The 14598-nt window shown below is 49.1% G+C and overlaps 1 protein-coding gene across 6 annotated transcripts; it reads left to right on the top strand.

The window, feature by feature from the left end:
- Window positions 1-1186: 1186 nt before the first annotated feature.
- On the top strand, window positions 1187-14363 carry DDX55 (DEAD-box helicase 55). 6 transcript variants are annotated; one of them, XM_010969719.3, is made up of 14 exons: window positions 1394-1580; window positions 3163-3213; window positions 3306-3392; window positions 4559-4650; window positions 4726-4788; window positions 5170-5319; window positions 5899-6088; window positions 8589-8671; window positions 10543-10674; window positions 11511-11603; window positions 12261-12375; window positions 12831-12999; window positions 13330-13622; window positions 13876-14363. In XM_010969719.3, the coding sequence occupies exons 1-14, from the start codon at window positions 1473-1475 to the stop codon at window positions 14050-14052; spliced, it is 1803 nt and encodes a 600-aa protein (XP_010968021.1). In that variant the 5' UTR covers window positions 1394-1472; the 3' UTR covers window positions 14053-14363. The 6 variants fall into 6 exon arrangements, with proteins under 6 accessions (XP_074212479.1, XP_010968024.1, XP_010968021.1 ...); XM_074356379.1 differs by having other exon boundaries at window positions 1443-1580; window positions 2979-3213; XM_045506451.2 differs by having other exon boundaries at window positions 1463-1580; window positions 3098-3213.
- Window positions 14364-14598: the final 235 nt, after the last annotated feature.

Here is a 14598-nt window from a genome sequence, read left to right as displayed (position 1 = left end):
AAAAGTTTGTGTTATTTCACTCAACCACCTGGTTTATGGATGTGAGAAATAAGTTTAAAAGGGATGAAACGATTTGCCCAAGGCTCCCAGATGACGAGTGATTGATGGGACCAGAATCTAGATCTCTGCCTTTAGAAACAGTTCCTCTTCCTCTATTACACTAAGGACCTGCTAATAATAAAAGAAACTACCTAGTAATAAAAGAATAAAAGAATCTAGCTGGTAATAAAAGAATCTATCCAACGTAATGTGTAATGTCCTGGCACGTTGCTAAGTGCTTTAATGGTCTGTGTCATTTACTCCTCAGAACTGCCAAACACACATTATATAATCCTTATTTTGGAAATAAGAGACAGGCTTAGAAACGGTTTCCAGAGAAGAAGGACCACCAGATGCAAATGCAGCTATGCTTTCTCTCGGTCTTTGCTTTTAGATCTGCCTGGAAGTCCTATTTTACAAAACAGTTGTCAAAGCCGTTTCGAGGTTGTGATGATAACATTAAAGTAAAAATGTCTCAGGCTTTTCCTTTCCATTTCATCTAGTTTGACATGACAGGAGTTTGCATGAGGGCCATTTCCGTTTTACTCACCCCCAAAATGTTTGGGTGACTGCTGTTGCTACCAGTTGTGGCCCCTGAGGTAAGGAAAATAGAGAAAAGTACCCAGGGTCGTGGGATTTACCTTTTAGTGGGGGAGATCAACCTAATAAATACATAAATGATATGGCTTACTAATAGTAAGTGCTATGGAGGAAAAATAAAGCAGGATGAGCGGTTTTAGTGATTACGAACAGAAGGTGTCATCTGAAACGACATTTGAAAAGCCCTGACGGATGTCAGCGAGCAACTCAAGCTGAAAATACGGTCCCAGCACCTAATAGCTGGTCAGTAAAAGTTTGCTGAGTGAATGTGCATGTGGACAAATCAATCCAGTGGTGAGCACAGGAGTGAGAAGATACAGTGTTCGTGCTTAGGTCTCTGACCCAGCGTCCTCGGAAGTACTAGGATGACTGTACCAGGCAGTGGCTCCCCATCGTCGGCCTGTTTTGCACGACTGTTAACCTGGGGCTCCCGGGCTGCGGTGCTTTTCTCTCCATTCTCTCCAGTCCCACTGTCCTTTGGCCGGGACGCGGTGTTGTGCTGCCACCTGCCTCCAACTGGCGGGGAACGTGAGAGAGCCTGGGCAAAATCCCTCCCGCCCAAATGCCTGCTCGGTGTGGAAGGACGCCCCGAGCCGAGGCGGCTGCGCGGGACCGATGGTGCTGCTCCAGCCTGGCTCCCGCCGTCCGCTTTCATCAGCCAGCGCTCGGCTTCCCACTCTCCCGCCGCGAGGGCGCCTTTCCCCGCCCTCCGGAACTTTGCGGCTGGAGTGTGCTCTTCCCCGTCGGCCCTGTTGGCGACCGGAAGCGGAAGTGCTTGCTGGCGGCACCCGGGAGGTCTCCGGGTGGTGGCTGCAGCGGCGGCGGAGCGCGCCATGGAGCACGTGACGGAGGGTTCCTGGGAGTCGCTGCCTGTGCCGCTGCACCCGCGGGTGCTGGGTGCGCTGCGGGAGCTGGGTTTCCCGTACATGACGCCGGTGCAGGTACCCAGCGCGGGCCGGGGGGAGAAGGGCCCTCCGTGCGCAGGGGGCAGGTGAGGAAACGGAGGCTCAGGGTGGGCCAGGCAGCCGCTTAACACGGCCGGTAGGTGTTAGAATTAGGACTCGCATCCTGGAGTTTTCGCCCAGGCTAGGACTTTCGCCACGTCTTCCTGCTGCCCAGCCTCGAGGGATGATTAGTGATCGGCAGGCAGAGGCGGCAGGCGGCGGCGCACCTGTGCCAGGGTCGTCACAACACTGCCCCCCGCCCCCGCCCTTGGGTGCTCGGGTATAAGTGCCCGGTACATATTCTGGCCCTGCCCACTCTAGCTGTGAGACCTCAGGCAAATGATTTAATCTCTCTGTGTTCGTTTCCTTTCTCTGTGAAATGACGACAGTAGTGTTACCCGACTCAGAGGGTTGTTGTGAGGTTACATAAAACAATGTTGGACACGTTATGGGCGCTCGATAAACATTACCTGTTGTCATCATTATTTTGGGGGCTAAGTGAAGCGTCCTGCCCTGATCTGTTCATTTATCCAAGTAATTTATTCTGGACATGCGTGTATCAGGTACTCTTTCTTAGGCTCTGGGGATTTTGCAGTGTTGGTTCCCACTCCTGGGCCTTGTTTTCTGAAGCAGCAGAGAGAGAAGGGAGTAAAGGAATGAGGTTAATTTCGGCTGCTGTTGAGTGCTATGGAGGAGACAGTGACGAGAAGGTACAGGATAGGGAGTAAGACGGGGCGTTAGGAAAGGCCCCTCTGAGGCGGTGGCATTAAACTGATACCTGAATGACTGAGAAGGAGCCGCTGTGGGGTTACTGGGGACAGGATGTTCCAGCAGAGAGAAATACCAGTGCAAATACTCTGGGGCTGGAAGTGATCTTGGAGGGACAGCAAGAAAGCCTTTGTAGCTGGAGCATCATGAGAAGTGTAAGAGACAAGCAACCTGGATGCTCGACTGCACAGGGTCTGTCTTGTAGGAGTTTGTACTTTCTTCCAAATGCAATGGGAAGCCATCTTCCAGGGGAAGCTGCAGGAAGGGAAGGGATGTGACCGCTGTGTAGAGGATGGACTTGCGAGGAGTCAGAGAAGAAGCAAGGTCAGTTAGGCCATTATCAAGTTAGAGGTGATGGTGGCTTGGAGTAGAGAAGAAGCAGTGGATACTGAGAAGTCAATTCCGAGATAGCTTGAGGGTTGCTGAGGGACCAGGCATCGGGGCACGCAAGAGGAATGTAGAGGGACCCTGAGGTTTTCGTCCTTGGCGACTGAGTGGGTGGTGGCATCATTTAACAAGATGAGGAAGGCTGGGGTGGGGGTGGGGCAGAGGGGACAGGTTTCAAAGGGAAAATCAAGAGTCCCAGATGCCAGCTCAGCTCACTTCCGCTCCACGCCGTCTGTGTAGACACCACTGCTGTGTTACCTGTGAGCCAGCCCCTCACAAAGGCTGCCTCTGAAGACTCTGCTGAGAGTCCACTTTATGGTGGGGTCCAGTGTGACCAAGGTCAGCACTGCATTCCTCAGGCTTGGGGCTTCATCTCTGGAGTCACGGCATCCTCTAACCAGGGCTTTGCCATCTCTCTCTTCAGTCTGCAACCATCCCTTTGTTCATGAAAAACAAAGATGTTGCCGCGGAAGCGGTGAGTACCTTGTGTAAATGCAGCCCATCCTCCTGTTTTCCCTCCAGAATGACCTGTGAGGAAAAGCAAACCAAAACTTCCCCCCTTTTCAGGTCACAGGTAGTGGCAAAACACTCGCTTTCGTCATCCCCATCCTGGAAATTCTCCTGAGGAGGGAAGAGAAGTTAAAAAAGAGTCAGGTGAGGAGAGCTGAGTCATCAGAGAGTTCACTGGTCAAAAGCTTGAAAAAAATAAGAAAAATTAAATACAGCCTGTCCCCATTACTTGCGGAGTCTGTATTTATGAATTTGCCTCCTCCTTAAAACTTATTTGTAGCTCCCAGAAGCAGTGCTCGCTGTGCTTTCGTGCTCCTGCGTGGACTTGCGTGGGGCAGTGACAAATTGAAGTCACCTGTTGGCATGTTCCCAGCTGAGTCTGAACAGGATGAACCTCTGCCCTCTCTTTCCAGCCCTCAGGCTGCACACAAGTGTCTTTTTCGCAGTCTACTTACTGCTTGGTTTTTTTTATTTGGTGGGGGGGATGATTTCACTGTATAAAATGACTCCCAGACACAGTGGTGAAGCACTGTCAAGTGTTCCTGAACGCGAGGAGGCTGTGATGTGCCTCAGGGAGAAAATCCACGTGTTGCTAAGCTTCATCCAGGTGTGGTAACAGTGCTGTTGGCCATGAGTTCAGCGTTGATGAATTAACAGTATATAGTAAATAAGGTGTCTGTTTATTTGATTGACGTATAGTTGACTTACAAAATAAGGTGTCTTTAAACAGAAGTATACTCAAAATCAGCTTATATATTGACAGGGTGACAGAAATGTGACCAGAGGCTCACAGGAACCTAACCCTGTTTCCCCAGGAGCAATGGCCCAGTATCTGCTGGACCATTGCCAAACAGCGTTTGTCGCCACTCTGTAGAACAGGACTGCTTTGAGTAGTGAGAACGGAGTAATTCAAACTACAGTTGACCTTTGAACAACACGGGTTGTTGGACTGGGCAGGTCCACTTGTACGTGGAGTTTTCCAGTAGTGAATGCAGGTCTACACAATCTGAGGTTGGTGTGATCCTCAGATGCGGAATGGGGATACGGAGGAACCAGACTGGTTATACGGAGGGCCGACTATAAATAATAGGCAGATTTACGACTGCAGAGGCTTGGCGCCGCTAACCCCCGCATCATTCGAGGGTCAACTGTCTGATACGCACTGTGACCAGATGCTGCTGAAAAAGCCCCGGAAGTGCTGCTTCTCTGGGAACTTTGCTCCATGAGCTGGAGGGCGTGGGTGACCTCGTGTGAGTTTGGCTCTGAGCCCCGAGCACTGCTGATCCTGTCCTTTCCCCCGACATGGGCAGGTCGGCGCCGTAATCATCACACCCACGCGGGAGCTGGCTATTCAGATAGACGAGGTCCTGTCCCACTTCACGAAGGCCTTCCCACAGTTCAGGTAAAGTGGACGCAGGGTCCCTGTTAGCCGCGGGCTGTGATTTTTGCCTGACCTGCTCACCCGTTTCTCGTTTAGCCAGATCCTCTGGATCGGAGGCAGGAATCCTGGAGAGGATGTTGCGAGGTTTAAGGAGCACGGGTAAGATTGCTTTCTCTTACTCATTTCTTTGTTTGCTCTTGCACTGAACCCAAGAGGAATCGATGCAGAATCTGGGCCTAATCGGAACCTCTCACCTTCAGCAACCTTCTCCCCACAAAAAAAGGGTTTTCTTCAGGCCAACCTCCCATTTTGCTTGTGGGCTCCTTCCCACGTGGTCCTGATGAACATCCCCCCTGGAGTCTCACCTCCGCAGGGGAGAAGGGTGTCGGAGTGCGGGTCCCGCTCTTCCCGGGCAGAGCATATGGGGCTTCGGGCCCTTGCTCTTCTCACTCTGGGCGGAGGGATACAAAGCTTGGTGTCTGGAATCCCAAAGATCCCCAGATCCAGGGAGTTTGGTCAGTGTGAACTTTGTTTGCACAGTGGAAACATCATTGTGGCGACCCCCGGCCGCCTGGAGGACATGTTCCGAAGGAAGGCCGAGGGCCTGGACCTGGCCAGCTGCGTCAGGTCCCTGGACGTCCTGGTGTTGGATGAAGCGGACAGACTTCTGGACATGGGGTTTGAGGCGAGGTACTGGATTTTGGACTTCATGGGCTTTGGGTGGCAGAGGATGAAAAGGAGACCAGAATGGAGTTCTTCTGTCACTCCTTGACTACCTCTCTTAGCCACATTTGCATTTCAAATCATCAGGTGGTTTGATCCTTCAGATTCTACCACACTGAATTCCAGTTCTTTTATCTTTGATGTTCTTAAGATGTGTTTTCCTTCATGGTTTCTTTAACAGTTTTTGTGTTTTTTAACAAATAAATAGCTTTATTGGGATATGATTCCTATTACATAGTTCACCCATATAAACTATACAGTTCAGTAGTTTTTAGTCTCAAAAAGTTAATTCTTAATTTCACTCTTTTAATTGCACTCTATTATAAAGCATAATTATATGCTTAATATTGGAGAAACCTTGGGAAAACCAGAGTATGAAGAAGACATAAAGATCGCCCATAATCTCACCTCCCAGTAGTAGCTACTATAAATATTGTGATGGCTTCCAGTCTTTTAAAACACCTGTTTAGTATCATAAAGCACCATTTGTTGATTATGCTGATAAAGGAGTGGTTAAGAGGAGCCCTCTTTTTTTTTTTTTTTTAGTATAAACACCATCCTGGAGTTTTTGCCCAAGCAGAGGAGAACGGGCCTTTTCTCGGCCACTCAGACGCAGGAGGTGGAGAACCTGGTGAGAGCAGGCCTGCGGAACCCCGTGCGCATCTCGGTGAAGGAGAAGGGCGCCGCGGCCAGCAGCACCCAGAAAACCCCTTCCCGCCTGGAGAACTACTACATGGTGAGCATGGGGCATTCTCGCTGATTCCTGCAGTTCAGTGGTGACGCGGACTGGGCTCTGAGGTTCAGCATGGTGATTGTGGGTACAGGACCGTGCTGTGTACTTGAAATTCAGTAAGAGCAGGTCTTAAGGGTTCTCACCAAAAAATAGAAAAGGGAACTAGCTGAAGCGATGGAGGTGTCAGTTAACTCGATTCCGTAATCACCTCACAGTGTACACATACATGAAGCCACCACATTGTGCACCTTCAATATATACGTGCTTAAGTATATATAATTTTTTTGCCAGTTATATCTCGGTAAAGCTAGGGAAAAAGTATTATAAGCTAAAGCGATTTACTGAAAGAATTACTAATTTTCTTTTACTTGAACTGCTTTCAGTAAGCTTAGTTCTGGTTTTTCTTTTTAAATGATCAACTATAATGTTTTAACAACTTACTAGATTTTTGTGTTTCTATTTACTTGAAAAATGATGTAATTTTTTTAAACTTTTACTGCCTGTATGTTTTATCAATATGTATGCATTCGTATTCCCACTAATAGATGTTAACTCTTAGCAACTATAACAAATAAGCAAGCAAAGAATAATAATGAGTGCTCTAGGGATTAGCTTTCAGTTTGCTAGGAAACTAAATCTATAAAGTGATACCCTGTGGCACATATTAAAATGCATTTGGGGACAGAGCTCGGACACCTGGTGTGTGTGATGATACTTGTCATTGAGCAAGTAAGTGAATAAGTTAATGTCGGTGTGACTGTATTTTAAGCATAGTCTCCAAGGACGGTATGTATGGGCCTCCTACCCGCAAGTGATCATACGTTTTCAATCTCTACACGTGCGTGGGCGTGCTGGGTGCAGGCGCGGGGAACCTGGGTTCCCATCCCATTAGTATGAGCCTGAGTTGGTGGACGGCACAGCCAGACATGCAGGTGAAACACAAAACCAAATGCTAGGCTCTCTGAAGGAGGCTTTGTTGGGTGACAGTGTTCTGCTCTGTAACCTAAATGTTTGGTATTTTTGATTTGCAACTGGGAATTGCTGAATTTGCAGCAGTAAATCCTTACCTGTAGTTTCCTCACAAGGCAGTGGGAGGGCTTTTGGAAAAGTGATTGTTAGCAACGAGGCTGCCCGTCTTCAATTCTCTCCCGTCTCTGGGTCGGGCCAAGAAGCATCTAGAGAGGATGGTCAGCCAGGGTGGCAGCGCCATTTGGGAACTGGGAGAACCACAGGCCAGTGTCACTGCTGGACAAGGCACATCTAAATCGTGCGTCCCTGGCCAGGGGACGGGGCTTTACTTTTGGCTGAGAGGGGCCCCTCAGCTCCTGAACACGGTGACATGTTCACAAAGCAGTGGGCTCTTTCCACACCAGTGTCCCTATTGCTGTGGACCGTGAGGGGTGAGGGAGAAGGCTGCTGGCCTTTGTGCCAGTTCATGGGGGGATTGAACGTAGAACAGAGTTTGCAAGTCAGGAAACTATATCTGGTGCCGCTGCCTCGAGGGTATTTTCGCAATCAGACCTCGTTGTTTCTGCCCGAGGCTGGGTCTGCTAAAGCCAGGAGGCTGGCTCTTCCCTGGGGAGGGAGGGCGTGGTGGGAGTGCAGGGGTGAATGAGGGCGCCCAGGTGCACATCCGGGATCTGGCCCTTCCTAACTGAACTAGGGGAGCTTCCCAGTTCCTCACCTGGGATGTGGGGGCTCGAGTCGCACCCTCTTCACAGCCTTGCTGTGAGGACTGGTTTGCTAATGCAGTCCCTATGAAGGCTTGCAGGCCGGTGCTTGGTACGTGGTAAGCACTAATAAATTAGCTTCGGAGCCCACTGTGGCTGCTGTTGATCCTGCTCTTCTGCATTCATTTAAGTGACTATGTTTAGAGATGTCTGAGTGTGAGACAGAAATTCCAAACTGAGGATTTGGTTTTGGTGAAAATAGAGGGAAGGCATTCAGGGGGATATAGAGGCCCCCAGTTTAGGGGCCTGAGTGGAGCGCTTGGTTGTCTGGAGTCTGCTTCCATGGAGGTCTGTGCAACGGTTCTGTACATTCTGCTCTGGAAACCTGTGTTCACCTTAGAGCAGTGATTTCTGAACCTGGCTGTGCCTCAGAACCTCCTGGGAGCTCGTAAATGACACAGGTCCAGTTCCAGACCCACCTAGTTGTGATCTGCATGCTGTGTCCGAGAATCTGCCTTGTAAAGATCTACCCTGGAGACGGCGCTGTGGCGCATGGTACTGTCTGCATGCTGGGATTTGGGAACTGCTCACTGCACAGGTGACCCCCCAGGCCGCAGTTACGTGATTCTGTAACTTAGGTGTGTCAGCTGCACGGGCTGCTCTTCACCCTGTAGACTGCCCGGCAGACGGAGTAACATTCTGACCAACGTCTGTCCTTTTCCTGGAGGAAATTAGATTCCTTAGAATTTAAGGTTGAAACTGAAAGTAGCTATGGGGTTATTGTTGTCAGCAAATTTGTTTTTATTTTACTGGTTTTCCTTTTTGTTTTGCAGGTGTGTAAGGCAGATGAGAAGTTTAATCAGCTGGTACACTTTCTTCGAAATCACAAGCGGGAAAAACACCTGGTCTTCTTCAGGTACCCCTTCTGGACTGTGGTAGCAGAGTCCGGGCTTCAGCCACAGTCAGAGTGTGCGCGTGCGTGTGCCCTTCAGCTCTGGGATTCCCTTTAGGTTGCTTCTCTGTTAGGAATGCGTTTGGCTGCTACTAACTGAAAACCCGACTTCTGCAGCTCAAGCGGAGGGGTTTATTTTTCTCCTCTTTAAAGAGTCTGGAGGTAGGCAGGTCCTGACGTTGGTTTCTGTCCCAGCAACATCAAGGCCAGTGTTCCTGCCACTGTCTTGGCCGTTCCTTCTTGTTGGCCACCTCCTAGTTTTAAGATGACCACTGTAACACCCACTGTCACCTCTGCACTGAAAGCAGATAAGGGAGGAAAGGCCGAGAGGGGAGGAAGGGCAGTGTTGGCTATATCCGACCCTTTTAATCAGAAGTGCAGAAGGCTTTCTCAGAACCAACCCCTCCCCAGCTGACTTTGCTTTCATTGTATGGGCCAAAGGTGGGTCAGCTGGGCACCTCTCACTCCAAGAGGTGGGGAAAATGGGAAGCTGTCCCAGCCTCTGGAGGAGAGGGAGGTGAAAGGAGGAAGTGGTTGGGATGGCGTTTAATCAGCCAGTCTGGGGTCTGCCACACGGGAGGTTTTGTCCTGTTGTCAGAATGCAAGAGAGGAACAGATGTGTGCATGCTTTGGACTGCTTTTTCTCCTCTAAACATACCTGTGGTCTTTCTTTCTTTCTCCCCTCCCCTTCCCTATACCAAAAGAACTTTATGTTTCTTTTCCATCCATCATTTTACCAATAAAATGCATTAGCTGTACTGACCCACAGTTAGAAATACAGCCTGGTATGTACACACACACACAAAGCTGAAACAGATTTCACAAAACTACACTTGCCTAGGAGGGACACATTCTGATGCTTTTTATTTCGTTCTAATTAAAAAAGAAAAAATGCTGGTCCAGACTCAGTAAATTAATTTCAGGACCCACCAGATTGCTTTCAGGACCTGTGGACTATGACCCTCAGTATGTAAAACTGCTTTATCATGCACTGATGTGACTTGTGGTGGAAACAGCGAGCAGTCTGGTAGCAGTCACTGAGAACAGTATTTAAGACAGAAGTACCTAGACAAGAGTTGGCCCAAATTGGACTCCTGAGCCTGGGATAATGGGAAGAACGCTGGAGATGGAATCAAACCTTCCTTTTGGTCCTGGGTCTGCCACTCACCCGTATTTCCTCTGTAGCTTCAGTTTCCTCATCTGCAAAAGGATGTGACGTCACTTTGGAATCTCTCAAATAAAAAGAGGGATGAGGGGCTTAGGGTGAACTGTATTAGAAGAGTGGTGCGCAGGGAGCTCACAGACTCCCTCAGGAGAAGTTGGGTGCCCAGCCCCTAGGGAGGACAGGATCTGGGGGGCCCAGAGAGCTCTGTGGCCTTCTCTAGGGCACGGCCTCACTGGGATGATGCTGCTCCAGCCCCTTTTTGTCCTCGACTAAGGTCCAAATATGTAGCGGAAGGACCTGATTGGTCTAACTTGGGTTATCTGCACCCTTGGGAGTCACTGGGGAAGCAGCAGTTCCCCAAAGGAAAAGGAGTGAGACTGTTTGTACTTAGATGTCACGGTTTTCGTTGTGAAGGATGACTTCACTGTAGTTAGTTTCTCAGGGGGCCAGGGATGGGAGTACATCATTGGGGTTTTAACTCCTGCTCAGAGGGTTTTGTCAAAAGATGAGCCTCTCACTGGCTGAGAGCTCAGCTGTGGATGATCTCTACGGCCCTTCTCCTCAAGAGGACTGGGTCATTCCACTGCATCCGGTGCTCGCGCCCCCCTCCCCCAAGTCGCCGAAGGACCAAGACAGCCAACGGCTCTAAGCCCTCTCGCCCCTCTCGCAGCACGTGCGCCTGTGTGGAGTACTACGGAAAGGCCCTGGAGGCCCTGGTGAAGGGCGTGAAGATAATGTGCATTCACGGAAAGATGAAATACAAGCGCAACAAGATCTTCATGGAGTTCCGCAAACTGCAGAGGTGGGTCCGCTCCCTTGGAGGTGGAGATCTCCAGCCACTCTGCTCTTCCGCCGGGTCGCTCTGCCTCGAAACCTGCACGTGTCGTGGCCCTGCCTGGAGCCATCTTCCTCCTCTAAGCTGGTTATCACGTCTTCTCCGTGAAGGTGCCCAGATCCCCTCCCTCCACCCTGACCCCATGACACTTGGCTATACTGACTTCCTTACTTGCCCGTCAGCTTCCCTGCTAGACTTCAGGCTCCGTAAGATCAGGAACCTGTGTGTTGTGCTTCTCCTGGCTCCCCCAGTGTTTGGCTCGGGGCCGGCCAGTGGGGGTTTGGACAGCTGTGTGTTCAGTGGGTGGACAGAGCGGATAGAAAGTCCGTTGAAGGCTACACTGTAGGGAACTGGTGTTTCTACTGACCGTAACTTGATTCTGTTTGTGCACAGAGATACCTTTCTGTTTTTCTTAATCATTGGCTGTTAAAAGCAATCTTTTAGGCAAAATGACAGACCTGACTGCTAACCACCTCAGGCTGGGAGGGAAAATTTCATGTTTTTAAATGGCTGCCAATGATTAGACTAAACGCAGTTTCCTTCCCCACCAAATGGAAATACGCTTTTTTAAAAACTCCTCTCCGTGTCTCCTCCCCACCTGCTGTTTTCACGGGGAATTTCTCAAGTCCTGGAGATGCTTAGGGGGAAGAAAAATCAGAACGTTACTGTTACTAAATATTTGCTTCTGTGAGAGGTTCTGCAGCCTGAGTATCGCTGTCGTCATCACCAAGATCAGAACAGGCTGCTGGCTGGTGGTGGAAATGGCAGCCTCCTCACTCGAGTGCTTTTTTCCTGTTTTCCAGTGGGATCTTGGTGTGCACTGACGTGATGGCCCGGGGAATAGACATTCCCGAAGTCAACTGGGTGCTGCAGTACGACCCTCCCAGCAGCGCAAGGTACCGCGTGACAGATGTCCCCTCTGTCCAGGAGTCCCGCCTAACGAAGTGAACCCTGAGTCAGATACACTTAGTGACGGTTGTTAAAACATTCTCTGAAATAGCAAAAATAGGCGAACCGGTGAGTGAGGTATTTTCAAATACTTTTGAAAGTTCTTGCAGAAATGCATGATAGAATGTTTAAAGGAAGACAGTACGTACACCGTATGTGAAAATTCCAGTTATTCTCCGAAGGCAAGCCTGCGCTCCTAATGAAAGCCTCAAAACACATGAGAGGCCTGTAAATACAGACTCCTACGCAGACAGTTGTTACTTCCGGGTGGGGGCTCACAGGTCACTTTCGTTTTCTTTTTTATACGTTTCATTGTTTCCCAAGTTTTCTGCTGGGACCATGTCCTCCCACCGGTATCATCAGAGCGGCAGAAATTTAACTTTTATAGTTCACAGTAGATGTGTGACACTCTTACCTGGCTTGCAGTGTGTATTTTAATCAGCAGCTCTTCTAACACCAGTAAGTGGCAGGGCTGGGGTTGAGCCGTGGATTCTGGCGGCTCCTCGTGTCACTTTAGATGCATCCTCTGCACGGCTGCAGACCTGCCTGGGCTTTGCTCAGCCACCATCGCGTGTAACCGTGGCCCCGTCCCGTGTTGTTCGCAGCGCCTTTGTGCATCGCTGTGGCCGCACAGCCCGTATCGGCCACGGCGGCAGTGCGCTCGTGTTCCTCCTGCCCATGGAAGAGTCGTACGTCAGCTTCCTTGCCATTAACCAGAAAGTAAGCCGTCTTCCTTTTCCATACAGAACACCCAGTGCCGGGGTGGTTGGACTTCTTTTCCAGCAGGTGGTCCAGAACTTAGATTAGCGGTTGCAAACTCACAGGGGCCAGGCTGGTGATGTCAGTGGGGAAGCTGCTGGCTTTATGTCTGTGGAGAGGCTCCAGGGTGGCAGCCACTGCCCGGTCCCAGCTGAGTGTCACTACCTGGGGACACGGACCTAGTGTTGCCATATTTTCCAACTAGAAATCACGATTGTTACATAAAGTCTGATTTTAAACTTTTCTTTAAAAAATTTAAAATACTTTCTGGATCAAGTTAAATACTTGGGTAGTATTTGGGCTTTAAGACTAAAATGGATTGTTTTACCTTTGGTTTTATTGGCTCTGGCTCTGATGGGGTAGCCTTGGGGATGAAGTGATTACAGCCAGAGAGTGACAATGTGGTCCCTGTGCAGTGCCCCCTGCAGGAGATGAAACTCCAGAAAAACACAGCAGACCTCCTTCCAAAGCTCAAGTCCATGGCCCTGGCTGACAGAGCTGTGTTTGAAAAGGGCATGAAAGCTTTTGTGTCATACGTCCAGGCTTATGCGAAGCACGAATGCAGCCTCATCTTCAGATTAAAGGGTACGTTGTTCTCTTAATTGTGTCTCCATCTGAGACATCTGATAGTTTTATAAGTATTACAAGTATGAAACCATTTTGTCTTATAAAAATGTGAGTCCTGTGTCAGGGTTCATGTTTTGTAAACATTTAAAAGAAAGCCTTCCTTGGTTTGAGTAGACAGAGAATACACTGGCTGTTGAGTATTCCTTTTTAGTTGAAATGAAATAATTCTAATTAAAAAGAACATTAGATCGTTTGGTTAGAAAAAATTATATTGCCGGGAATACTCCATGGGTTGATGCTTGTAATCCTACTCTGGGTGCGCTAACGCCGGTGTTTTGGTTTAATCAGATCTTGATTTTGCTAGTCTTGCTCGAGGTTTTGCCCTGCTGAGGATGCCCAAAATGCCAGAGCTGAGAGGAAAGCAGTTTCCAGATTTCGTGCCCGTGGATGTCAATACAGACACCATTCCATTTAAAGATAAAATCAGAGAAAGGCAGAGGCAGAAGCTACTGGAGCAACAAAGAAAAGAGAAAACAGAAAATGAAGGGAGGAAAAAGTTCATAAAAAATAAAGCTTGGTCAAAGCAGAAGGCCAAAAAGGAAAAGAAGAAGAAAATGAATGAAAAAAGGAAAAGGGAAGAGGTAAAGTTCGCAGTTTTATTATTTAAATACTCAACGTAGAATTCTGGATAAATTTCACTGTAGCAGGTGATGGTCTTCTAATGGGAGTCGCATAGGAGTCTCAGATTTCTGTTTCACGGGTGGCTCGGGCGGGGAATGGGCCGTTTGTGGAAGCTGATCTGAGCACATGTGGTTCCTGGTTAGAAATGGCTGGTCTCACCTAGCACGCTGTGGCTGAGGAATGCAGCAGTTTGTCGGTCTCTTCTGCCCTTAGGGTTCTGACATTGAAGATGAGGACATGGAGGAACTGCTTAATGACACAAGGCTCTTGAAAAAGTTTAAAAAAGGCAAAATTACTGAAGAAGAATTTGAGAAGGGGCTGTTGACAAGTGGCAAAAGATCAGTCAAGACAGCAGATTTGGGGATGTCAGATGCGGAGGATGACGGCTGACTCCCACCCCTCAGGTGAAAGGCTGGAGAGCGAGGGGAGGACAGAGAGCTGGCCCCACTCTCGCGGCCGGCCGGCGTTTGCTCTCTCTGAGAATCAGAACTTCAGGAGACTCCCGAGAAGAATCGCCTCTCCGAAAGCTGTCACTTCAGACTGGGGAGGTATGAGGGCTGCACACTCGTGTTTTACTAAAAACGCACTGGCTTTGAAGAAGCCTGGCAGAAGAGAATGTGAGATTCTTTGGGTGTAAATAATAGATGTCAGTATTTATTTTGATGGGTCATTTAGAATTAAAGAGCTCATTTTTTGGGTGACTTTTTTATACCTTTTTTTAACATAAAGATACTGAAGTAGGCTTGATTTTAGGTCTTTTAAAGTTCCTCAGTGTTTCCAGGCGCCTGCCTCCCTGGCATCCTTGGCCCCAGGCATTAGCTTTAATCTCTCCGATGTACCGCACAGAACCCCCCCACAGCCCCAGCACCGTTTTATTGGCGGGGATCTAAAAAACAGAGAAGGCAAGTCATTCTGGGAAAGAAAATTACAATGCCT

Source organism: Camelus bactrianus, chromosome 32 (assembly GCF_048773025.1).
Source record: "Camelus bactrianus isolate YW-2024 breed Bactrian camel chromosome 32, ASM4877302v1, whole genome shotgun sequence".
Lineage (NCBI taxonomy): Eukaryota > Metazoa > Chordata > Mammalia > Artiodactyla > Camelidae > Camelus > Camelus bactrianus.
This window is presented reverse-complemented; position numbering and strand designations above follow the sequence as displayed.